The sequence below is a fragment of the Coloeus monedula genome (genome assembly GCF_965178545.1).
Source record: "Coloeus monedula genome assembly, chromosome: Z".
Classification (NCBI taxonomy): domain Eukaryota; kingdom Metazoa; phylum Chordata; class Aves; order Passeriformes; family Corvidae; genus Coloeus; species Coloeus monedula.
The window spans coordinates 77,850,912-77,876,205 of NC_138822.1; the positions used below are offsets into that span (position 1 = coordinate 77,850,912).

The 25,294-nt window shown below is 44.2% G+C and overlaps 1 protein-coding gene across 20 annotated transcripts in view; it reads right to left on the bottom strand.

The window, feature by feature from the left end:
- Positions 1 to 25,294, bottom strand: part of CELF4 (CUGBP Elav-like family member 4) — a gene marked incomplete at both ends in the record, with an annotated part of 677,793 nt that overhangs the window by 61,398 nt on the left and 591,101 nt on the right. For 7 of the 20 annotated variants that reach the window (XM_082302229.1, XM_082302219.1, XM_082302230.1 and 4 more), the window contains 2 exons: positions 16,267 to 16,346; positions 21,099 to 21,224. In XM_082302229.1, coding sequence (XP_082158355.1) covers positions 16,267 to 16,346; positions 21,099 to 21,224 — 206 coding nt within the window. Of the gene's footprint in view, positions 1 to 16,266; positions 16,347 to 21,098; positions 21,249 to 25,294 lie in introns of all 20 variants that reach the window. The other 13 variants (XM_082302227.1, XM_082302218.1, XM_082302225.1 and 10 more) reach the window with 2 other exon arrangements.

Consider the following 25,294-nt stretch of genomic DNA (forward strand, 5'->3'; position numbering starts at 1 on the left):
AAATTTCATATTCAGCTAAAAATAAAATATCCATCCATTGATATTTCATTTAAAGGCAAAGGAAAACAAATCTATTGCCTGGTTGTTGGAACTGTTTCCCATTCAATATAGTCTTTGAAATGGAGTGCATACACAAATTAAGTAAAAGCCTTTCAGGAGCCCAAACATTACTGCCCAGCATCAGGGAAAGTTCACAGAATCACAGAATCAGCTAGGATGGGAAAGATCTTTGAGATCATTGAGTCCGACCTGCGACCAAACACCACCGTGTCAACCAGACCATGGCACTGAGTGCCACATCCAGTCTTTTCCTAAACACTTTCAGGAACTGTGACTCCACCACCTCCCTGGACAGCCCATTCCAATGCCCAATCACACTTTCTGTGAAGAAATTCCTCCTAATGTCAAACCTTAACCTCTCCTGGAGCACCTTGAGACTGTGTCCTCTTATCCTATTGCCTGGGAGTAGAAATTGACCCTCATGTGGCTACAGTGTCCTGTCAGGCTGTTGTAGAGAGTGATGTAGAGGTTTCCCCTCAGTCTCCTCCAGGCTAAACAACCCTAGCTCCCTCAGATATTCCTCACAGGACTTATGCTACCCTTCACCAGCTTCACTGGCCCTTTCTGGACACAATCCATCATCTCAATGTCCTTCCTAAATTGGGGGACCCAGAACTGGACACAGTACTCAAGGTGTGGCCTAAGCAGTGCCAAGTACAGAGGAAGAATGAATTCCTTGGTTCTTCCGGCCACACTGTTCCTGGTACAGGCCAGGATGCCATTGGCCTTCTTGGCCACCTGGGCACACTGCTGGTTCATGTTCAGACGGCTGTAGACCAGCATCCTCAGGTCCGTTTCTGCCTGGCTGTTGTCCAGCCACTCTGTCCCCAGCCTGTAGCACTCCAGGGGGGTATTGTGGCCAAAGTGCAGGACGCAGGATCCCATCTATTGTTGGATTCAGCCCATCAGCCTATCCAGGTCCCTCTACAGAACACTCCTACCCTTCAACACTCCCCCACAACTTGGAGACACCTGCAAATTTGCTGATGGTGGACTCAGTCCCCTCACCCAGATCATCAATAAAACAGGACTGGGCCAACACAGATCCCTGGGGGACACCACTAGGGACTGGCTGCCAACTGGATGTGGCACCATTTACCACCATGCTCTGGGCCTGGCCATCCAGACAGTTCTTAACCAACAAAAGAGCATGCACCTGTCCAAGGTGTGGGCTGAAGCTTTTCCATGAGAAAGTTTTGGGAGATGGTGTTGAAGGCTTTGCTGAAGTCCAGGCAGACACATCCACAGCCTTCCCCACATCCGCCAGATGGGTCATCTGGTCATAAAAGGAGATTAGGTTGGTCAGGAAGGACCTGCCCCTGCTAAATCCATGCTTACTGGGCCTGATCTGCTGGCCATCCTGTAGGTGCCATGTGACCTCACTCAAGATGATCTGTTCCATAATCTTGCTGGGGACTGAGGTCAGGCTGAGAGGCCTGTGGTTTTCTAGACCCTTCTTTCAGCCCTTCTTACAGACGCGTGTCACATTGCCACCTCCAGTCACCTGGGATCTCTCCAGTGAGCCAGGACTGATGATAAATGATGGAGAGTGTCTTCACGAGCTCACCCACCAGCTCCCTCCTCACTTTAGGGTGGATCCCATCTGGTCCCATAGACTTGTGAGCATCTAAGTGGCTCAGCAGGTCTCTAACTGCTTCTGTTTGGATTACAGGGGAGCTGTTCTGCTTCCTGCCCCTGTTTACTGTCTCAGGTGTCCAATTGCTTCTCCACAGAACTTTATTCCTAGGAAAAGTTCTGTGAAGGTCTAGCCTTGCAGCATATATGCCTGAATTTCCTTTTCCTTTCAGCCGTATAAATCTGCTCTGATTCAGTAGGTTACTAGTCCCCACAGATGATTAGATACCTTTTTCCTTCAAAACTGATTAATCTGGGCCTAATTTTACAAAGTCATTAAATTGTGTTTCACTTTTAGCTTAGTGAATCTCCTGCTGGAGGCAAACATACATTTAAGTACTTTAACACAAGGGTCTCTCGTATAGGTGGACTTTTACATCTTTGTTAGCTCAAATGGAGCCAGGTACAAGTTCTGGGCCAAAAATATTTTTAAAAAGTCTATTGCATTAAAGTTCCAGTGACTAAAGCTCTGGAGTATAGGAGATCTGAATGTTCAGGTCCTATAAAATACCTTCCAAAATGTCAGCCATGAACATGAAGATGCTTAAATGAGTAGGTGCTGCTGGATTCTTCGCTTTTGGGCAATGGGTGTGTACCTAAGTGTCACCACAGAAATGGGTTTGCTTGCGGTAGAAATTTTGCCTTAGCACTTCCTTTGTGGCTACAAAGCAGAGCTGGGAGGATGCTGACCCTCAGCAAGACAATCAGGGTAATGTTTCCACACAAGGATCCTTGATGTTAAGGTCCAAAAGCCAAAGGAGGATTTCTTGGCTTTGGGCTCTGTTATTTCAGGGCATTTGGTATGATGTCCCCTAAGTCTGAAAACAAATTTGGATTTTTTTGGAAATGCCTATGCAGCTCTACTGAAAAGAGGGCTGCTGAATTAGACAGTGGGGTTTGACCCCAACCTGGGATTTTAGTCAAGCAAAAAAGAAACTACTGTCCAATTAAACTGTAGAGCAGTGGGAATTTCAGCTAGGCAGAAATGTAATTACCCAGGCTGGAAGGTGACCAAAAGACCAGGACTAACATCCCTCCCATCTTGTGAAATATGTTGTTTTTCTGCACTCAGGACTTCAATTTCATGTCTCATCTGAAAGATGAGTAGGACAGCAGTCACTAGGAGCTATTTCCACTGTATAGTCCTGAGAGCTGGTTTAGACACACTTGAGAGTGACAGAGATGGAGAGGGGAAAGGAAGCATTCATCCAGGACTGTAGTGATGGACCCTTTGATAATACTGCTCCCTCAGTAGAGGAGATTCTTCATGCAATGTCTAAGCAGAGAGAGTTGCTGCAGGTACTTCCCTTCACAGGTCTCCAGAGCTGTTAATTTATTTGGAGTGGAAGCTTGATTTAGGTTTTATTTGCCCATACACTACTTACCAGGTATCTCTCAGAGCTAAAGTTATTGCTTTCCACAGGGCAACAGAATCATTGAGTCCTGGTGTCAGTGTACCCAGTTCTAATTAGGAAGAACTCAATATATAACCCAGGTGTTTGTAGGCCTCTCGAATCAAATCCAGATATCTGAAAAACCTAAACTTAAAAGCCAAGTTCTTCAAGCACTTCTGCATTTTTCAGCTCAGTCTATGAATGATAAAAGTCCTCACAAAATCATTCACTTTCCTTAATGCGTTCTGAAACGGAAGGCGTGGCGGCCTGTTAATCCCCTGATTCTGTATGTTCCCCCTGTTCCCTCCCTAGCCTTGGCCACTGCCTCATTTTCTCCCTATTTGCTCCTGTACCCCAACCCTGCCCAGGGACCGCCCCTGGGCCCCTGACAAAACCACCCCGCACCCAGACCACGCTGTCTCTCTGCCTCTGAACATTGTGGGGACGAGGTGTGATTAAAGCCATCTCAAACCCTCATGAGAGACCCTTCTCTGCCTTCTTTGCCATCCACTGCATTGTAACGCTGCTGGCTGCCAGAGCCAGATCGCGGGGCTGTCCGAAATGGACTCTGGGATGTGATTAATGGCATGGCCCTAGGAAACCCTCGCTGAGCTCTCAGGCAGCAGCAGCCTGCTAGGCAGAGTCCAGTGGTTACAACAGGAAGGTATTGTTGTACCAACAGACTCGAAATTCTTTCCTGCTATTTAGGACTATGAAATAAATAAATAATTCTTCTTTTGTCTATTTGAGGAAAAACTTAAAATCCAGAATCCAAAAGAAAATGTTGTAAATTTCCCCTTTCCAATAAGAGTAGTTTGGAAGATTAGGTATGTTTAGCTCCGTATTAACTAAATAATATACTTCCCCTGAAAATATCCTTACACCAAAAAAAAAGCATAATTTTTGAAATAAATATTATTACTATTCAGGAAGTCCTTGGTAGCTGCAGCATAGAGCCCCATGAATGATCTTTCCATTCAGTTAAACACGCAAGGATGAAAATAAGAGAAGTGGAATTATTCCAGAGTCATAAAGTGAATTGACTATTGTCAAAGTGCAGTAGCATTTCAACCAGGAATGGAGCTCCTGATGCTTCAGGACTCTGCTCACAAGAGCTCCACACCTCTTTGGCAGGTCAGGATGAGGACATGAACAGCCTACGATGACTGGGGAAAAAAAAGAGATGTTGAGGAAGGGCTGGGAAGCTGGGCAGATACATTTCAGCTGTTCATGTGACACAGAACATTTCCGTGGCACTGTGTTTGCCAACAGCCTGCACATGACTGTGCATCCCAGATCCCTGCCATGCTGCAAGACTCCAGGCTATTGTGGTGTAAACCATGTTGCTCAACTGAGATAGTAAAAGATTTGAATTTCTGCAGCATATTTAAACAGAAGATCTCCAAGCACTGTCCAGCCATGGCTTGGACCGGATGAGCTTTAAAGTTCGCTTCTAACCCAAACTCTTCTACGATTCCATAGTTAATTGAGGAAATATTCTGCTTTCAGGGAGGTATCACCCATGCTTTCATATAGAGAAACAAATGGTCAAGTGAAGATGTGAAATGGTGTAAATTCAGTGAAGCTCTCCTGGCTTTTGGTGAAACAAGAAGTTGGTTTATGTTGAAGGATCTGCCCTTGCTGCGTTCCACCCCACTAAGACTGAAACCTGTGACCTTCACAAACACTGTTCCTGTGAGCACCAACCAGACAGACATTTTGGGATGGCAAGTTCAGCATGTTCTTCTGCATGATTTCACTTGCCAGTGGACATCTGAGGTGGAGACATTGGTGTCTGGTAGGATGCTTTACATTCATGAATTTGTGTGAGCTTCAATTGAGAGTCTTATTTGAAAGTCATTGTTTTGATCTAAATACATCTTTGTCTTCTAAAGATTCATTTTGAGCTTTGGAAAACCCTTTTGGGTAACAACTCCTGCACCACCTAATGCTATGTTTTGGATAGGGATAGCAATCTATCAGTTCCTAAGATCTTTCTGTTTTCCTCACAAGAATGTGTGTTATCAATTCCAGACCACACATCTGAGCAAGGCTGGGAAGGAGTGAATTAATGGGAAAAAATGAGAAGCATCCAGCGTGACTTAATGCTGATCCAGAGCCTACTTAACTATGTAGGAAGTTCCCATGGATATAAATGAAGCTTAGATCAAAAGATACATGAAGAGAAAAGGAGGAAGAGGGAAATACCCCCAAATCAAGCAGAGAGGTAAAGACAATGCTGACATCTTTAATCCTTATTAGAGGAAGGTGGTGATGCCCAGCGGAGCTACCTCCAGTAGGCCAAGAGCTCCCTTGGCAGGCAGGTTCTATTTTATGTCTCCCAGGCTGGAGGCTTATCAATGTCTCTGCTATCCCAGAAATGTCATTGCTTATGAATTATTTTAGCCCCCACACGTCCTAATCTCACCCAGAGTAGACAGAGTGGAGCAAGAATTGCAGGGGCTGCTGTTATCACCAAGATCTGGGCAACTCTCAGCAGTTGCCTGATCCTGTTCCTGCTTTCCCATGGCCACCTCCACACCTGCTGATTTAATGCCCATCTCCCACTGGACCCATGAAGGGATGGGTGGGTGCCAATTAAATCTTTTTTTCTAGAATGAAGTAGTGTCACTCACAAGCAGTTATTGCTTGTATCCCATTTGGAGGCGGTGAATGCTGTGGGTCAGAGGGAGCAGAGAAGCCCAGGGAAGATGTCCAGTGATGCCTGTCATGTCCCACAAGTCATGTCAATGTCCTGGGGGATGACTGTGTGGTTTTGGAGATGTAACCAGAGAAGTGAAGGCCATCTTTGGTGCCAGCATGATTCACACACCCTGTCAGGCTGCCTGGATTTCTACTCTGGGACCCAGAAACATGATAATGAGTTAATTTATGAAACTATGGGAGAGGCAGGTAACACAGTCTTAAAATTTTATTTTTTATAGGAAGAATTAAGGGAAATGATGGCAACACTGGGAAGCTGCTGTCCCAAAGCTTGTAGAATCATCAGTGTTGATGGAGGTGATGGGATAGGGTCTATGAGGTTTATTCCCCCTCCATCAGAACCCACTGCCCAAAGGAAAGCAAAGATGTGCTATCAAGAGTCACTGGACTTCGGTGGTAGAAGTGGCTGCAAACTAACATGTAGGTATTACATATCCACTGCTTTTTTCATCCTTAAGGACAGTATACCTTTATAGATGGTGTTTAAGTAGCATATTCAAAAAATCCTTCATTACTGGAAAGAGGGCCAGGCCTGCTGCTGGTGAGTTATGAACGGGTTCCTAAGGTATTACTATTTTTTCATAGAAGGAATGGGTGTGCCGTGCTTTGCCCTGAGTTAAACAAGCCAGCCTCTGTGTTACACAAAGACATTGCAAGGAGTGTGTGTTCTTTAGGGAGTGCAAGATCAACAGTGTATTGGGTTGACCCTGAGTTGATGGACAGTCTTTAAGACCAATTACGCTTCTCACAATTTACATATTTAAACCGCACAGAAAGGCGGGACTTCCCCTTTGGGTCGGAGCTCGCTTGCTGGGAGGTGGGGGCAGCTCGGGGCCTCCCGGCCCCACCGGGCCGGGCCGGGGCCACTGCCCCTTTCCCCCTTTCCCAACGCTGCGGCACGGACCCTGGGTGGCTGGGGGGGACTGTCCCAGAGCCACAGGCAGCTCAAACCAGCCATGGACTGCTCACAGCTAAACCCATCCAGCGCGGCTTCTGGGGACCGGCGGGTCCCTCTCCTCTCCATGCGGAGCCGGCGGAGTCAACGGGAGCCGGCAGAGCCTCCTGTCTGCAGCCAGCACACTTCGTGCTGAACTGAAGAAGACACCACGCAGCCAGCAGCACAAAGGGAGCGAGGTTTTCCCCACCGTAAAAGCTGAACAAGAACACCCTTCAACATGGCGGCGTCAGAGTCAGAGAGAAAGAGAAGTGAGTCCCGTGGGACGGAGCTGGAAATGGCGACGGGAGAAAAGAGGGCGGTGCCGCGATTCTGGCGCGCAGCTTAAAAGAAACCTTCTTGCATGCCGTGGTAAGAAACTGTAATACCACAAACTGTTTGTCTCTTTAATCCATTTGAAGAACATGGGGGGATGGAGTATCTTCGTGTGCCTGTGAAGATTGTGAAGAATGCCGATGCCAGGCTATATAGTAGTAAGAGGCTGTTAGAGACTTGTGGCGAAGAAGAGCCTTTGTGTGCAGGCCAAAAGAACTTATCCTTAAAAAGATGAATAACCCCATGTGATGGCCCATGTTTTGCAGTGTGAAGGAACTGTGAGATTTTTCATGGGAGAGATGTTCTACACACAGCAGATTGTTTGTTTCCGGGCGGATCTGCTGTTGGTGGCAGTTTGGGAACCACGTGCAACTGAAGGAAAAACCCTTTTTTCCCTTAAGCATAAGAGAGAGACATTTCAAGAACTGGAACACTGACTAACATCCCATGTTCTGTTATCCCTTGTGTGAGCTAGGTAAAAGGAGAGAAGTGCTGGCTGGAGGGGGGGGGAGGGATTTGCTCTAATTTTGTTTTGTTATTGTCTCTTTACTTTTAATTCTATTAGTAATAAAACTCTTTCATTGTACTGCAACTGTTTAAGGTTTGTGCCTGCTTTGCTTTTCTCCTAATTCTTATCTCACAGAAGGAAAATAAGTAAGTAATGAATATTTTGAACCAAAACCACTACATTTAATTGGTGTTTCTGCCTGGTTTCGAACTCAACCCGCTACAAACAGAAAAGAGGAAAAAAAAGGGTCACAGTCAACATCTCCAGTTTCATCCATCAACTTCTCTAACATCAATAGTGTAAAACCAGGCCTCAGCCTTCTGCATTAATCTGGACAGGAGGACTGGCTGTGATGGTACCTCACTCTGCCCTAGACTTTGTGACTTTGGGCAATAAACTTTCAGGCAAAATCAGGTATGAATCATGACGGACACTTAGATGCTGGAATGTCATCAACCTTCAGCCTGGATTACCTTTGAAAATCTCTTTATGTTTCTGTGGTCATGTAAAAGAAAAGTCTAATGCATTTTCCATTTCCTATTTTAGTTTCAAGAAGAGGGGGCTCAAGGGGAGACCTCGTGGCCCTCTACAACTACCTGAAAGGAGGTTATAGAGAGGTGGGGACTGGTCTTTTCTACTATGCTTGCAGTGGAAGACCAGAGGAAATGGCCTTAAGTGGAGACAGGGGAGATTCAGATTAAATATTAGAAAACTATCGCTGTTAGGGTAGTCAGGCATTGGAATAAGTTGCTCTGGTGGAGTCAGCATCCCTGGAGGTATTTAGGGGGCATCTGAGTCTGGCACTGGGTAATGTGGTTTAGGAGTTATAATGGTGGTGCTGGGTTGATAGTTGGACTTAAAGATCTCTTCCAACTTTGATGCTTCTATGATTCTGTGATTCTATTTACCCTGACAGCCTGAGGGGCTCAGTGACTCTCTACTGTCTCTCACATGGCTTTTATTAATTGAGGACTTGAGCCCATGCTGGAATCTCAATGAGAGTAAATTTTGTTGGTTAATTAATACTCTGAATCATGGTCTGGTTAATTGTTATCTGTTGATACTATGGGTTTGTCTATGGTTCTCTTCAAAACTAGGATATTTTGAAGACATTTCTGGGAAGTGAGGTGGTGAACTGAAGGCTTCAGTTTTGATGTTCTTAATTCCGTATTTTCCAGATGTCAATAAATATTAAGATTTAGATTGTCAAGTGTTCACCGGTTATTACTTTTCTCCTGGAACCAGGAAAAGGAACTGCTGTCACTTGGCTAAGAACAGACTAAACATATAGATTAGTTATGTAAAAGACTAGTTTACTCCCAGACATTGTAGTATTGCTTCTTTTGCTTCTCTCATGTGTGTTGTCTATTATAGAGACATTCACATGATCTAATTGCAGCTATTTTGGGCACCAATTCTAAAGGCTCAGCTACTCAAGACAGTCTCTCTCAGGTCCTAGTCGCTCTCCATCAACTGTAACAAAAATGTAGGTGACCTTGAAGTTTTATACTTTGACTGACACTTTGAAGTAATTCATCCAGCCAGGTTAACCCCGGCCTGTAGTTAGTAAACTGCTGAGTATAGGAACTGTCCTGTCAGAGGTTTTTATGGTGTTTAGCACACAGCAATTTCCTCTAGGAACAACAGTAATCACATTTCCAACAGTAGTAGTCTGAGAGCATGTCTACTAGAGTTTCTAGGAGGGTGAAAAGAACGTTCTAGTTGATGTGAGACCTGCAAACATGAAGCTGTGGCTCCACACACCCAGCTCACAGATTTGGATGTCTTCCTGAAGAATGTATCTTGCTGGAAATGGAATGCGCTGCAAGTTTTAAACAGCAGCCTAACTACCCCAACTTTGTGGAAATGACAAACCCTTCTGAGCACTAAAGGCTGCCATGAGCCTGAGGGGAGAAGGGGAGTGTGCAGCTGGATGTGTGTGCGTATTTGTGAAGAAGGGAGGAGCAATGAGGAAAGTTTCTCCTATGAAAGAAATGATCTAATTTGAAGCAAGTCCCTCATGGGAAGAGCTGTGACAGAGGCTGCTCTGTTCCTGTTAATTTTCACAGTGCAGCTGTCAGCGGGTCTGTAAATAGTACTCTGCGAAGCCAACACTTCCTATCCACACATCAACCATTCAATTAACAGAAGAACAGAAGAAGGAAATAAAGTGCACCACAGCCTTCTATCACGGCTTTGATGTTTTCCAGCAATTTATGAAAGTGTACACAAATCTAATTACAAGCCCCACTGCTTCCCATTTACATGGAGCTCCTCAAGTTCAGAGCTGTTTATATCAAAATAATTGTTAAAAATACCTCAGCTGATCTACGGCATTGTGCCCCCCCACTCACCGGAGCCACCAGGCTGCTCCTCCCAGGGACTTCCTGCCAAGTCAGCGGTTTGGTGCAGCCTGCTCCTGCAAAATCAGTTTCCCCACCACTCTGTGAGCACAGCACCCGGACTGCAGCTTCATTGTGCCCACAAAGGCCCATTTTCCTCCTTTTCTCCACCTGCTCAGAGCTGCTTCTGCAGACTGTGTGCTGCTTTCCCCTCCACTCCTAATTCACCTAAATATTCCTCTGCTGTGTTGGTGGGGGGTGAGCACAGCTGCTCAGCCAGTTTCCACAGTGGGGCTGTGTCTGAAGGCAACTTCACAGAGCTTTGCAAAGTCGTAGCTGCACCACGGGAATGCACAGCAGTAACAGCAGCCATCATTAGTGTGAGCTGGGGGTGGTTTCCTTGGTGGGGTGCCAGACAGAAGATGAGAACCCCCATTTGCCATTAGTTTGAAAGAGGCCACTGCACAGGACAAAGACACTTGTAAGTCCTGGTTTAGTGCCAGGCATCTCTGCCCATGCCAGAGTGTTGGAACTAGATGATCTTTAGGGTCTCTTCCTACCCAAACCATTCTGTGATTCTATGATTCTTGGGGCAGTGATAATCTCGTAATAACGTCACTCTTACTTGATAAGCCAAACAGGTGACAAATTCCTTTATCTTAATAATGGCAAAAAAAAATCTCTTACCCTATGAGGGGATAGATTCTACATTGTCTAAGGAAAGAAAGAAATTCTTTCACCTGACTATGTTTGGCTGGGAATTTTTGTGCTATAGGTGGACTTCCAGGAAACATGATAGGCAGAGGCTCAAAATCAACCTCATTCAAGGTGTTACGCCATTCATGTTTTCTTGATTAATAAAAAGTGTAAAATACAACAACTAGAGAGATAATCCATATGTCATCTAACAAAACTGAGTAATAATTGCATAATTTAATGTAGGTGGTTCCTGAACAGAGATTTGAAGTTGGTTTTGTCATTTGTGTTGATAAGAGCTGCGCAGAAGAATATTGAAATGAAAGCCCCCAAGTTAACAAAGTTGTGCATTGCTACACTTCTGTTTCTACAAAGTTTGACTAAGCTGAATCTTTCTCTGAAAGGCAGATGTCTGCTCAGTTCTTGTATCCAAGTCTCACATTTTCCCTTTTCACAAAACCAAGGATTCCATCTGAAAAACAGTTTTCATGGAAGATGTTCAGCCAGCTGTACATAGACTTGGGATGCTATTGCCTGGATGCAGAAGAAATACAGTGTTTTGCCCAAGCTGCTGCAGGCTTCAATAGTAAAAAGAAGACAGGATTTGGCCTGTGTGGTGGGGGAAACCACCTTACAGAAGCCTGGAGGTCCTAATGGCCTTAAACATCATTAATTAAAGAAAGATATAGAATTAACATAGTGCTGACAATTCGTGTGTTACGCAAGTTCACAGCACATCTAATGGAACAGGAGTCAGGGGACTGTGCTGCAGGATGGCTGGTTTCTGAATCCCAAATTGCTTTATCTGGGCAACAAACATCCAGGACATTTTTCAGGTCTCCCTGCATTGCATGTAAAGTTAAGTATTCACTCCAAGCTGCACTGGCTTTAGCTTTAGTTTTTAAGCAGTACTGGTCCTTTTTTCACTCTAAGTTGCACTCAGGATGAGGAATCACTATTTTGGAGCTGGAGGACCATAGCAAACTGATGCCTGAAATTAGCTAAAAAGCACACTTCTATTTGGGCTTGCTTATTAGTTTGACAGGTTTCAAAATCTATTTCTGTAAAATAAAATTTCTCCAGAGGTATCTATTTTCCTCTATTGATTGTAATAGAAACTTAGATGACAAACTTAGATGACAACCTCTGACATAAGTTTCTTAACTTCTGGATGTCTTATATTAGGTTAGATGAGTCCCACTTTGGGTATTTAATCTAAGTCTGTTATTGAATTATCCAGTATAACGGGACAGGCATGCCCAGAAGGTGATATTGCCCATCTCAGCACAGAAAAAAGGGAAGAATGCACAAATCTCTGGAAATGTGTTTCTCTCCTTTCTGCAGGAATCTTAGAAGATATTTAGAATAGATCACAAGCTTTCGGACTATTAAACATAAGTCAAACAAATCACACTCTTCCCTTCTTCTCACCCCTGTGCAGGAAATGTATACAGTCACAGTACCATTCTACCCCTTCCAGGAATGAATTCATAGTCAAAGAAATTTTGAGTTGCCACAGTGGGTGAGATGGTGAAAAGGGTGCAACAATACTCTATTTCTTAACCCTGTGTAGTTTCTGGATAGAATAATGGCTCCTGTGACTTAAGTGTGCATGATTCTGCCCCTGTACTCCATTCTCGTGAGACCCCTCCTGCAGTCCTGCATCCAGTTTTGGGGCCCTAAACATAAGAAGGACAGGGACCTCTTGGATTGAATCCAGAGATCACAAAGATGCTCAGAGGGCTGAAGCACCTCTCCTGTGAAGGCAGGCTGAGAGAGTTGGTGTTCAGGCTGGAGAAGAGAAGGCTCCGGGGAGACCTTATAGCAACTTTGAGTGTGTAAAGGGCCTGAAGAGGGGCTTTTGACAAAGGTCTGTAGTGACAGCACAAGGGTGAATGGCTTCAGACTGAAAAAGGGCAGGCTTAGGTCAGCTATTAGGAAAAAATTTTTTACTGTGAGGGTGGTGAGGCAGTGGAACAGGTGGCCCAGAGAAGCTGCAGATGCTCCGTCCCTGGCAGTGACCAAGGCCTGGCTGGACAAGGCCTTGAGCAACCTGGTCCAGTTCAAAGTGTCTCTACTCATGCTAGTGGACATGTAGATGATCTTTAAGGTCCCTTTCAACCCAAACCATTCTATGATAGTTCTATGAATTGTGGAGAAGAGTTTGTTCTGTGTGGGTGGTTGGACAAGGCCATGTCTTAGATTTGTAGGATGTGTTCTGCAGAATGACTCTTCGACATTTGGCTGTTGCCCAGATGTGAAGACACGGGGAGAAGGAGAAAACCAAGCTGAAGATGATGCCTATGAAGGAGCATGACTGATAGGTAGGATGATAATATTGTCCACAGTGATTGAGAATGGAGGTGGAGGAGAGAAAAGACAGGTTTTGGGTAGAAAAGTTCAAGAGCTCTGTTTTATACATCTTGAGCTTGTTCTGACAGCTAAACATCCACCAGAAGATGCTGGAAAGACAGACCAAGATTTTGGTTTGGACAGGAGTCAGTCCTGAAGCAGATAAGTTAGATCTGCAAGCTGTCACTACAGCAATAGCAGCTGAATTTGTGTTGGTGGATAAGGCTGTTAGGGACAAGGCTTGGATGAGGAAGGGAAGAGAATGATACAAGGAGACCTGTTTGCATCCCCATATGGATGGGAAACGGAGACAGGAGGGGATGGAGTAATCAAAGCTAAAAGTACAGGACATATAATTGTTATAAATATATTATGAATACAAGCAAAAGTACATAAAAATTACAATATCTTATAAAGGATGATATAGAGATCCGGTAAAACACTCTCATAAAGCTGATGATCTGGTAAAAATATGATCTAAAAAGATGAAAAGGAAGCTCTCTTGACAGGTAGGTATAGAAGGAACTTTGTGCCTGCTCAAAATAGGGGATTTTGAGTGGCTTATTTCTAAAGGAAATGGATTGTGTAAAAATTGGAAAGCTTTAGGCTTGGTGGACCCTTAGGAGAAACAAGTGCCTTGCACAGAGAAATGGGCTTCTACTGGCTGGTCAGGCACTTGTCCAAGGTAAGGTTAATTAAAAAAAAAAAATAAGAAAGAAGAGAACTTTCATAAAAGAAAGTTTCCTATTGGAACTATTAGGCAACATATGTTGTGTGAACAGGAAGTCACAGTAGAGCAATAATCCTGACAGCTGTGGAGAAGCAGGAGTCTGCCGCAGGAACGAACGGCTTGAGACCTGACGAGAATGGTGATGGATACCCTGTTGGTGGTACACGAGGACAAACCAAGAGATGCTGAAATTGGCTGAACCACAGGAACAACGTAGAGTTGGCACTGCAACCGGACAAATGAGGCCAGTCCTAGCGGCGAGAGGAGTGGAAGGGGGCCGAAGGAAGATGGCAGCAATGCCCCCCTCCTTCCCAAGGACGATGGGCTGCACCTGCATCTCACCACGAGGTGGCTGCATTTCCCTGTGAACATCCAAGTAAGTCCTGAACGACGCCACACACCCTGAAGTACCATGAAAACGAGAATGGGCACAGAGATCCTGGCAGGATTTGGCCTATCTCATTCGAAGAGCCTTAGAAATTTTGAGCCACTGGGGGAAAAACCTGTTGTGCTCCCTGCCTTACTGAGTGTTGGTCATTCCGCAGGTCCTCACGGGTCTGCAAAGATGTGGTAGCAGGGTTGCACCTCGTGGGAGACACAAGGGGATGCCATGGAACTTAGCTCATACTGAAGAGGAGGAAATTAATTTAATCCTTGCTTTTCCTGTGAACTAAGAGTATGTACTGAGGTTCAGCCAATCCATGGAAACTTGTGAAGCTGTGGAAGCTTGATTCTGATTCTGGGATGGGCATCTAGTATAGGTAAAATTGTGGTGCTTTTTCAGATGCCCAGGTCTGGTTATTAAAGAATATTTCTTAATGGGTGTTTGAGTCAGGTAAGGCAAGAGGACAAATGGTCCCATAAAACTGACCCATGAAATGGCCAAATTCTCGGGTGTTTTTTATATCCTAAGCTCAGGTGGTACTGCCAGGATGGAGACACAAGTTTTTTCCAGGTGGTTGTGAGATGAGTACGTTTTTGTTATCCACAGGGTTCTGAAAGTAGGAAGGGAAGGGGTTGGGGAAGAATGGTGATATTTTGGGTATACTAGATCTAGATAAAATCTTCAACTCTCCTTGGGTTTTTTCTGTTCTCTCATGTCTTCCTCTCACCTTTGTCACAGGAGTTTGCAGGATTTTTGGGATGAGCACTGACTTCTTATTAAACCTTTCTGTGGTACCACAATCCCTATTGAATTGAAATTCCTGATGTCAGCTTATAGACACTATCGCTTTGAGTCAAAGTTTGAAAGAAAGTCATTAGAAGTATCTCTTTACCCTGTCTCAGGAAAGATGTTCATAATATATCAGTATGGGATGTCAGCATCAAGGCCAACATCTGATTTTATCAGAAGGAGCTTTTTAGGAAGAGACTCTTGAAAGTATTTAAGTACTTAAAAAAATGGAGACCCCATCTCTGAGGAGACTTTTTTTGGGTAGCGTCACGGGTAAACATATACCATTTTAAACTGATTTGTCTAAGATGCGGTTCCAAAAAAGGAGATCTTGATGGTTTGCTAGATTTAGAAACCATTTTGCTTGTAAAGAATTTTCCATTTTCATCCCTGCAAAGATCTAGAGAAAATCTGTCGGGCCCACTTTAAACTTATTTGGATAAATTCATGAATTTACATTAGAGTCTCTTACTGAAAGGGAGACTTTACACTCTCAAATATTTTTAATTGAGCTTTCTTGTATCCTTTCCAAGTTGTCAGCATGCTTCTTAGCCTTCCATGATTTACACTGTGAATAATTAGTAATAAAAATAATACACTATTATAATAAACCAAAACAAGTTGTACCAGATTTTCTTCTTCTACTGACAGTGGAATGCCTTACATTCTTCTCTGTCTCATGATGGTGTACAAATATCTATCTGCATAGAAAATACAACCCCATTTCTGTTTTCTTGGACAATCAGTCTTGAAACCCCATATGAGTAGAAATTTTTGCCAGTGAAATGATCCCTCAGATTTTTCCTGGAAGAGCCAGTAATTGGTCTGACACACTTTCAAAGGGCAGATATAGGGGACCACACTTATGCCTAGGTTGGTGGTTTTGTAGTAACAGTGAAAGGTGCCCATCACTGTGTGATTTGTCTCTAGCTCCTGCTACCACTACGTGAACATGCTTCCCTCTGCTGAATGCTGGCAAAAAGTTCCTTATCCTTTGCCTAGGTGCAGGGATTCTTTGAGGAGACAAAATGAAGAAACCCTTAGACACAAGTTTCTACTTGATTTATCCCTCTGAAACTTGAAAGGTTGTGCTAATAGCGAGTCTGACCCAAAGTTTTTGGCATGTGTGAACCATATGTCTTTTTTTCAGGGCATCAAAACTGCTGGTGACAAAACACAGCACCCGTTGGGGTTCTGTGCCTGTGAGGAATGACAGTGTCATCCCAGCCTTTTCACTGATGAGTTAAGCACACCCAAGGCCCTGGGCCTTCCTGGATGATGAGTTTCAGAGCACAGATAAATCATTTCTCCCCCTCAATCAGGCCACAGGGCAGCCAGAGCTGGCCCAATCCTCACTTGCCCATGTTACAGAGCTACTCACCGGCATTGTCTGGCTGCCATGCAAGGCATTGATGGCAGCTTGGGCCTCTGCATGTGAAGAGTATTTCACAAACGCACACCCTGGAAGAGGAAAAAGAAGAGCATAAGAAAGTTTGCATGGATACCATGAAAGTCTATCTAGTTTAGTATCCTGTCCTCAGAACTGGCCAATAAATATGGTTTTGAAAAAAGAATAGCAAAAAAACGTGTCCTGGTCCTTTCCAGAGTCCAGTCATCAGCAGACTGAGGACCTCTTAAGGCTAAGCTGCTTCCAGAATTCCCACACTGCTTGTAATAAGCACTGACAGACAAAAACTTAGCAAGTACATCTTGAATCTACCCATGTTTTGACCTCCACAGCTTTCCTTGGCAGAATCTTGCACAAATTTTACAATTTATTGGGTGGAACATCTGTTTCTTTTAATTGTATTAGACTTAATGCTGAGTGTTCCTCCCTCTGTGGTTATGAGAAACTGTATGGAAGCAAGTGTAAGTTGTTGGAAAGCTACGCATACTTGATAAAAGCAACCACACAACAATTGTACAGAAGGCATTCAAGTTACTCCAAATCCACGAGGTACCTTTTCATATCACTGCCTGGTAGAGCTCCATGACAGACTGCCCAGATCTTGTCTTGGCTCCAAGCCACTTTGGTCTGGCAAAGCATGAGACACCTTCTGGTGAAGTAGCAGGGGTGGGAGAGGTACCAATGTGTTGATTATCATCTGCCACCACTAAAACTTGAATCTTAGTTTTTCATAGCTGCAAAGTCAGTGCTTGTGTAGGTGTTCTCTTCTGGACATTAGAGAAATGTGGGCAGTGTTACTCTGGCCTGTACTGCTGTGTGGGGAATCTCACACCGAACTCTTACATAAGGTTTTAGGGCAGAAAGGTGCATTTATGGATATGTGCTGGAGTGCAAAACTGATCAACACTTCAAAGGGTTGCATGCACTTCTAGGGTGGGGGAAAGTATTGCCAACACTCCCAGCTACAAGCAAACTGACTCAGAGAGAGGAAGGATAATTTCCATATGCTAAGGCGGTTTTTGGAACAGATTTGGAGAGATCTGAGAAGTTTTGGCTTCCATCCCCTTCTATTACTACCAAAGACTTTTGAGCTTTTAATCAATTTGCAAGGCCCTCTCAGTTTCCCTGAAGGAGTGCACGTCGCAGCTCTGGGGATGCCAGTCCTGACAGTGGGATGGCTCTCCTTCAGCCCCTTTACAGCATCTTTAGAAGGTCTTCACACCCTTCTGGATCCCTACAGTGAAGGGTAAAAAATGGAGCAATACAACTTGCAAACTACAAGAACGAACCCCAAAGGTCCCTGCAAGCATCACTGCAGGCTGATAGAAGTGCGATTGAAGAAAGGCGTGATACCCCCTTCTAAAAATAATATACATATAAAAAATGTCTTACACTTAAGAGCTGTTCATTTTGCATCACCCTCTCAGCACTCTGCTCAGGATGTATTTCAGGAAAGGCCCAATGGTTATTGCTAATAGTTGGATCTAATTTATAAGGAGCTGAGAGGAGACAATCACAAGAAAATGAGCTAGATAAACTTCGGCTGGAAACAACAGGGATCAATTATGACATAATCCCAGCCCAGCATTCCCGGGCTCCTGAGATACCACGTCTTCCTCTTCATTAATCAGAGATAATCCAGAATTAGGGTGTTTAATTATTTGCAGAGATTCTTTTGTACTTTCTGCCTCTAAAAAGAAGATGCTGATTAGCAAATATACAAAAGCTTTCCAGTTCCAGTCACCAATTTCATTTAGAGTAGGATTTTTGGCTGCAGCGTTGTTGTCATGTTAAAGGCTTCACTCTTTTCAGGTGAAATTCACCCCTGTGCTGAGGATCCTGATGGATCAGTGGAGCTGGATAAAGGTGGGAATGGAGGGAATAGCAGGCATTTATCTCGTTTAATGCCCAGGATGCTAATGGGATCCCTCCTATTGCTTCTTATTAACTGCTTCCTGTGGGTTTTGAGGTAGCAGGACAAGTGAAAACTCAGCTTTTGCTGGTGTACATGGCAAGGCAATAGTAGAGATCCCAACATTTTGTCCTTTTTGTTTGTGCATTCAATGGGATGGCTTCTGTACACAACACCAAAAGTGCACATAATCTCCCTTCCCATTGTCTCCAGAACTGCCTCTAGGAGCTGATGAGCCGAGGACATGAGTCATGTCACTCTTCTCAGAACAATTTCAACAGGAGAAACTCTGGAGTGTGAAGGGATTTTGATACACACTGAGATATAAACTCTGCTGAGTAACAGGGTGATACGTGTGCTTAAGTTTTTCTTGTTCCTTTGCTTCCAGACTGGAGCTGGAAGGACTGCCCTGACTGTTTTGTCAGCTTGGAGGAGACTGCAGAATGAGGCCCTAGGATTAAAATTGCAGAGCGTGGTAAGGGCCCTCTTGCAGAGGATGCTGTTGGAAATTTTTGCTTTCTGAGTTATTGAGGCAGACTGCTGAATGGGAAAAAAATAAAAAAGGGAAAAAGAATAGCTGCACAGAGAGCAGCAGCAATGAAGACTCTGTGGGTCCTTCTCGATCCACTTCAGCTCCCTCACCTGAGAACTCCTACACTCCTGGTTGAGCACTGGTGAGCTTTACCTGGAGGGATGCAGAATCACTCCATCCTCTCCCAGGAAAGCCTGGTGCTGCATTCCCATTCAGGCTGAGATATTCCTCAGTCCCAGCTCTTCTGCCACTTGATTATGTGCTCCAGCCACTGTTCCTAGTGCTGTGACTCATGCAGGAGGTATTTTTGCAGACCCTGAAGGCCATGCTCCATGGCTCAGAAGAGCAACCATGGCTTCAGAAAAGTCTCAGGCAGCTTTTTGGCTATGACTGGACTGTGATGGGATAAAACTGGGAAGCTGCAACCCAGCTTCTGAGAGCAGTGCTTGCACTGAGCTACCGGAAGGGTATAGAGGCTCACCACAGGGATACCTGGTGGGCTGGGTAGGATTTAAGTGTATGGGATCTGACTGCTATCTGGAATTTAGACAATCTGCTTAAATCTCAACTTACATAGAATTTAAGCCTTATGAGTTTTACCCAAAATAAGTAGCTCACAAGCAATGTGTGTCACATATGGGTTTCTAGCAGATGGAAACCATTACAGACTGGCAATAACTTTGTGGGAGTTGTGGCTTGCCTGACTGTCTCCTAAGATAAGGGCACTAGCCTTAAGTTTTCCATTGGATTGACTGCTCTGTGTGCGTGTGTGCATGCACGAAACCATGTGTGTGTAAATTAGGAGCTTCACATTCTCAGTAAATAGCACCAGCAAATGGAAGCTGGTAATATTAACTCTGTCAAGGCTCAGTATTGATCCTGAACAGCTCAGTGAGACGTCAGCCTGAGACTGCAGCCTGCTAGCGCTAATAATTAAACTGGTTAGCAATATGGAGCTGCCACTCAGACTCTGTCTCATAATGAAATTGTTTTAGAACGAAAAAAAAAGAGATAGAGCAAGTATGAAGACAGGTCTGTGGGTTGGATCTCCTCTGGAATTTGCTTCTTACAGAACTCAGACTTTATTGCCTTTATTATTACTCTATTTAACTCCTTTGTCATTAGATTTCATTCCAGGTGGAAGCAGACAGACATTTTTTTTTTTGCTTTTCCCCAATTTGCTGATTTGTTCAGTGAATGATGTGCTTAACTGTCTGCTGTTATGATGATTGCAGCTCCTCTAGGACATCCTAGCCTACTGCTTCCCTGTGGGGCAGCCCCTGTCTTTGGGTGTTATGGAAATAAAGTAACTGCACAATTGAAGAAAGGTGCCCACAGCCTTTTTTCAGCCATTTATATCAGGAAGGCTGAGTTGTGCTGATGTGTATTGAACAGCTATGAGGCTGGTGTGAAGTATTTTTTTGGCCACCAGTGATTTTATGGAATAGCAATATTTTTCTCCAGTGCATCACTGTGATTTAGATTTTTTGCCTCCCTGTTGCAAAAATGCGCTGGTTGATGTTGTCACTTGTCAAAATATCCGGTGAGATAAGAACTGTGTCAGCAGGCCTGGCCTCTTCTCTGGTGTTGCACATGCCAACACAGTTTATGCTATATTATATGCAGATTAATATTTAAAGGACACATTATACTGCCAAGAGGAGAGGGTTTCCTATTCAGACTGAAGTTACTTTGTCTAGAGACTGATGGAGAAAAAAATGACCTTCCTGCACAAGAGAGAAGCCTCATTCTCACACCTGGGCTGTAGCAGAAGATCTTTTGTGCTATCCAGGTAACAAAAAGTGGCAAAAGGGGGAAAGACACCCAGTTTTGCAATGAAGCATTTGCGTGTTTCAAACAGTAAATGTGTAATGAGTATGATATTTAAACTGGCACCTGTACCCTTGCAGCTGTGATCACTGGCTGGTAGGACTCCATGCAGAAATGAGGTGAAGAAGGGAAAGACCTGGGGCTGGTGGGTGAGAGATAATCAGAGTTGATGATGGAGCCAGTGAGTCAAGGTGTGAAGTACCAATCTTGGCTTTTTTCAAAGAACGAATCGTCCTCTTCAGTGGGGCGAGGAGAGCACATCTTGAGTGAATGTAAAGGCCCTGTTCAGAGAGGAGGCTCTGCCCAAGCAGTAACAGGTGTGGGTGAGACATAGCCCATTGGAGACGTGTGTTTTAAAATGCAATCAGCTTTTTCCTCTCATGCGCAAGCAGAGAGTGACCAGCAGAGCAAAAATGTGGCCCCTCCTAAAGTAAGAGATGCTGTTCTGGGGGCTATGTGATACTTTTGTCACACCAGAAAGTGATATACACACGAAGACTGGGGTCTAGCTCAACAGAAGCCATCCCTTACCTTTGCTGTTGCCATCGGGTCCCCGAAGGATTGTGCACTCCTCAATGTTGCCAAATGCCTCGAATAGCCTGCGCACATCGTCTTCCGATTGCTGCTTATTGAGCATGCCCACAAAGAGTTTTCTGTCTTCTGGAACAAAATAAAGAGATGCTTACCATATTTCAGGAGGGATGTGAAAGCCAAGACAGCTCAGTATCACATGCAAAACAAACGGTGACTTCACTGAGGTGACACATCTCAGAAGCTGTTAGTCTTTTCAGGTGGCTGGCTCAAAAACCTTAACAGCCTCTGACTTCCCATGAGTACTTGAAATTAATCCAGCAAATTTTTAAAAAACCCAAACCACCAAACAACAAACAAAAATGGTTTGGTTATATATAAAATCTTTGTCTGCTTCTTAAAATCTAGGCACCAAATTCTTCCAAATCAGCTCCTTCTGAGCAGTTTTTGCAGTCAGTTTTCAGTAACTGAAATGACAACATTGCTCAGACTGCAATCCAACAGGAATATGTATAAATATAGCATGTAGGAACCAAGTCCAAATGAAAAATAACATAAGTTAGTAGCCCTCGCAATACTAAATAAGTTGCAGGAAGAAAGTTTAATATAAGCTTTTTAAAATCAGGATATAACGGAAGTCACAGCCTGTAAACTGGAGATTTGTCATTCATGCCTACTCAGAGACACATATCTACAAGTCTGGAGGAGATTTTTAATATATTTATAAGGTTCATTTGAAATAAGCCCAAAGTTTTTGAAACTTGTTTTTTGAAACATGAAGTTAACTTATATGTTTGCTAATATCTGAGATAGCTCTGGCAGGTGGTATTTCATGCCAAAGCAGGATGTTTTTTGCTAGTAGATAATTGTATTTTGAACAAGGATGCTCAGTGGGACCCAGCACTGTGCACTCACAGCCTGGAGAGCCAAACGTGTCCTGGGCTGCATCCAGAGCCCCGTGGGTACCAGGGGAGGGAGGGGATTCTGCCCTTCTGCTCCACTCTGCTGAGATCCACCTGGAGCACTGCATCCAGCTCTGGGGTCCCAGCACAGGAAGGACATGGGCTTCTTGGAGTGAGAGCAGAGCAGGGATTGGAACTAGATAATCTTCAGGGCCCCTTCCGACCCAAATGATTCTATGATTTATACATGGACTTACACCAAGTTTGGGGATCTTCATGAGACGCCTTCAGAAAATATTGGTGAAAACAAACTAATGATTGTCAGAAAGATCTCAGAGGGGGCTGAGTGATGCCTCTCCATCAGGTTTCTGTTCAGACACTACTACCATTACACCAAGAAAAAAAGGAAATTTACATAGTTTACATCGTGTATGTAAACAGGCCATTTGCACATGATTCATAAATGTCTTATTTATGATTCATTAAACACTATGTAAATGTGTGAACCAAGAGGGTTTTTTCAGAGCACGTTACAGAGCAGATGTAACTAATTTGAATAAATATATGTAAATATCTAAATAATTTTATTTTTTATTTAATTTATTTTTTTAACGTACAGGTTAACCTAAAGCTGAACAAAACACGGGTTTGCAATAACCCTTTTCTGGCTGACTAATTGGGCAATTCATGTCACTTTTGTTCACCGAGAAATCGCTGGTGTAGGCAATCTGTTCTGCTTCAACCAGTGTTTGATCAAAATTCCCCCCTCCAAGATGCACCTGCACATTGGCAAATTACTTTACAGCCTTGGATGTGAATAATTTTTCATGGAGTGGCTATTGAATGAGGATATTAGGAGCTTTCAACCCTGCAGTTGAGCTATCCACAACAACAAAAGTGTACGGCCCACAGAAAAGCAGGAGTTATGTTGCCTTCAGCTAGGCTGCTGAACTGGTAGGAAAAATAGGTTTAGGGAGATACAGATGCACTTCTGTTAAGTGAGAAGAACAGAAATAGCCTTTTGATAGACCTGTTAAGCCAGAAATATTCCTGCTTTATGTTGGAATTGATTAAGCAGAGAGGTGTTTCGAGGTGTTTGCTGGCAACACAAAGTTCAGATTGTAGTGGTGCGCAAAGCCCTACCTAACACTGTGTGGCTTGTAGGTTAGGTTGTCCCCACCTCACGAGAATCTGATTTGGACATGTGAAAGGTTTGTTTCCCAATGGCCAAAGTGTCCTGCGAAAGAGACTCCAAGATGTGAGGTACAAGCCTTAAAGAGGCAGCTACTGGAGTTCACTGTGTGGTCTCTGGGGTATCTTTCAGTCTAGAGCATGACAGAGCCTTAGGAAAAGAGTCCAGTCCAAAGTCCAAAGGTTTTCCAGATATTGGAAGAAAATGGGACCCACCTAGCAAATGGGACCAGCTGTCCTGCAAGATATTTTAGGAAGGGGGCAGATCAGCCAGAAAGAACTAGGAACATGGATGGCAAAAGATTTTGCCTAGAAACTCCGTGTCTGGTAAATTATTCCAGCACAACAGAGGAGTGTTATATTCTACTTTATACAGCTTCCCCTGTTTCAAATAAGCTGCATCGGCCAAAGCACTTCTATAGCTGTGTAACTGTTTTCACCAGACTTTTTGCTAATATAAATGTGTGATTAAAAAAAAAAAATATCACATCCCTCCTCTGTCAGCAAAACTCTCTAGTGTGGAACTGGCCTGAAACTGCCTTGTCTGGTCTAGTTTTCGCAAAGCTAAAACCAGGTGTTTTAGGAACCACTCAAATTATTATTTTTACTTCCCCCCACCCTGCATCTTTGCAATACACTGGGACTGTACTGGCAGGCATATGATGTGGTGCTTTGGTGAGCTGCCCACGAGATGGTCATCAGACCATCAGGGACAGGCTCTGTCAAAGGTGAGCATCACCTTCCCCAGGAGCTGCTGGTCCAGGGGAGATGGAACCCCATGGACAGCCACTGCTTGGACATTACCACCAACCCCATCTAAATCAGCATCCTGTCTCTCTCCTGAAAAACAGCATCCTGTGTAGTCAGGGGAATCATTTATTATATCTGCCATCTCAGAACTCTACACAATCACACACTAGACTGATAAAAAATGAGTCAATTTAACAGGTATTTTTACTTTCAGTAGTTTCTATAACAAAGTGCTGCATTTGCCTCTCACATTGCAGCTCTTTCAGGGAACTCAACACTGTATTTTAACAACACCCCTCACAAATCTTGAGTAGAAAGAGAGAGGGAAGAGTCCAGCAGAAGGGACCATTCAACGTGTTCCAGGCCTTGGCTAAGGAGTTTATCCTCTGATGGTCTTTTATGAGCCTCTTCTGGGCATCATCATACACTGCTCTTCCACATCCTAGACTTGCCATGGACCAAGACAACTACTTCTGATTTGTAAATATATCTAAATAAGGCCAAGAGGTTGCAAGAATAAAATGAAGAGGGGATGAGCTGGTATCATCAAGGTGTCTCTTGAGCATGTGTGCACACCACTGGTGCTGCTCACCAGATGTTTCCAGGGTCCTCTAGGGAGACTTGAGGACACTACATCCTTCAAAGATCACAGTTTTAGGCTGCACACAAACCTGGAGCACCTAGATGGTGCTGTCCCTAAACTCTGCCTGCCTGTAGGGTCCATCTCTACCAACCACAGTCCACTCATATCACCATCCTGAGTCCCATGCTTCCTCCTCTTTCAGTGAGACATTGGTCCAACTCTATGTGTCTCAGGAACCACACCTGAATTTCAAAGCACTGGGCAGACTCAGTCCCCCATCTCCACCATCGTTCAGTGCTCACTGCCATTTCAGACTGTGGGATTATGCAGTGAAAAACCTTCAGACCAGGCTTCCTAAAAACCTTCCAGCTTTGGGTCCCAGGGCAAAGTGAATACACAGTCAAGGAGAGCAGAAATACCACTGCCCAGGGCAGAAGAGAAGGACAAAAAGAGGCCAGGCATGAGCCCACGATCTGGGACATCCCCAACATGAGCTGTGGTGTGACCTTGTGCTCCAGCCTAAACTGGCCTGTTCCCATGGAGAGGGAGTTGTACCTCGCAGTACCACACAGCCTTGCTCAATGGAGATGGACAGCCAGGAGGAGCGTCCTCCATCTCCTCCCCGTGGGGAGAATGAGGACAGTGAGCTTATTCAGCCTGTCTAAGAACAGGTGTGATTCCATGTATCCTCCTTAAGGCCACACTTGGCCGTGCATCAAGTATTGGTTCACATCTGAGTGTCTTCCCTTTGCTTTTGTGAGGAACAACCT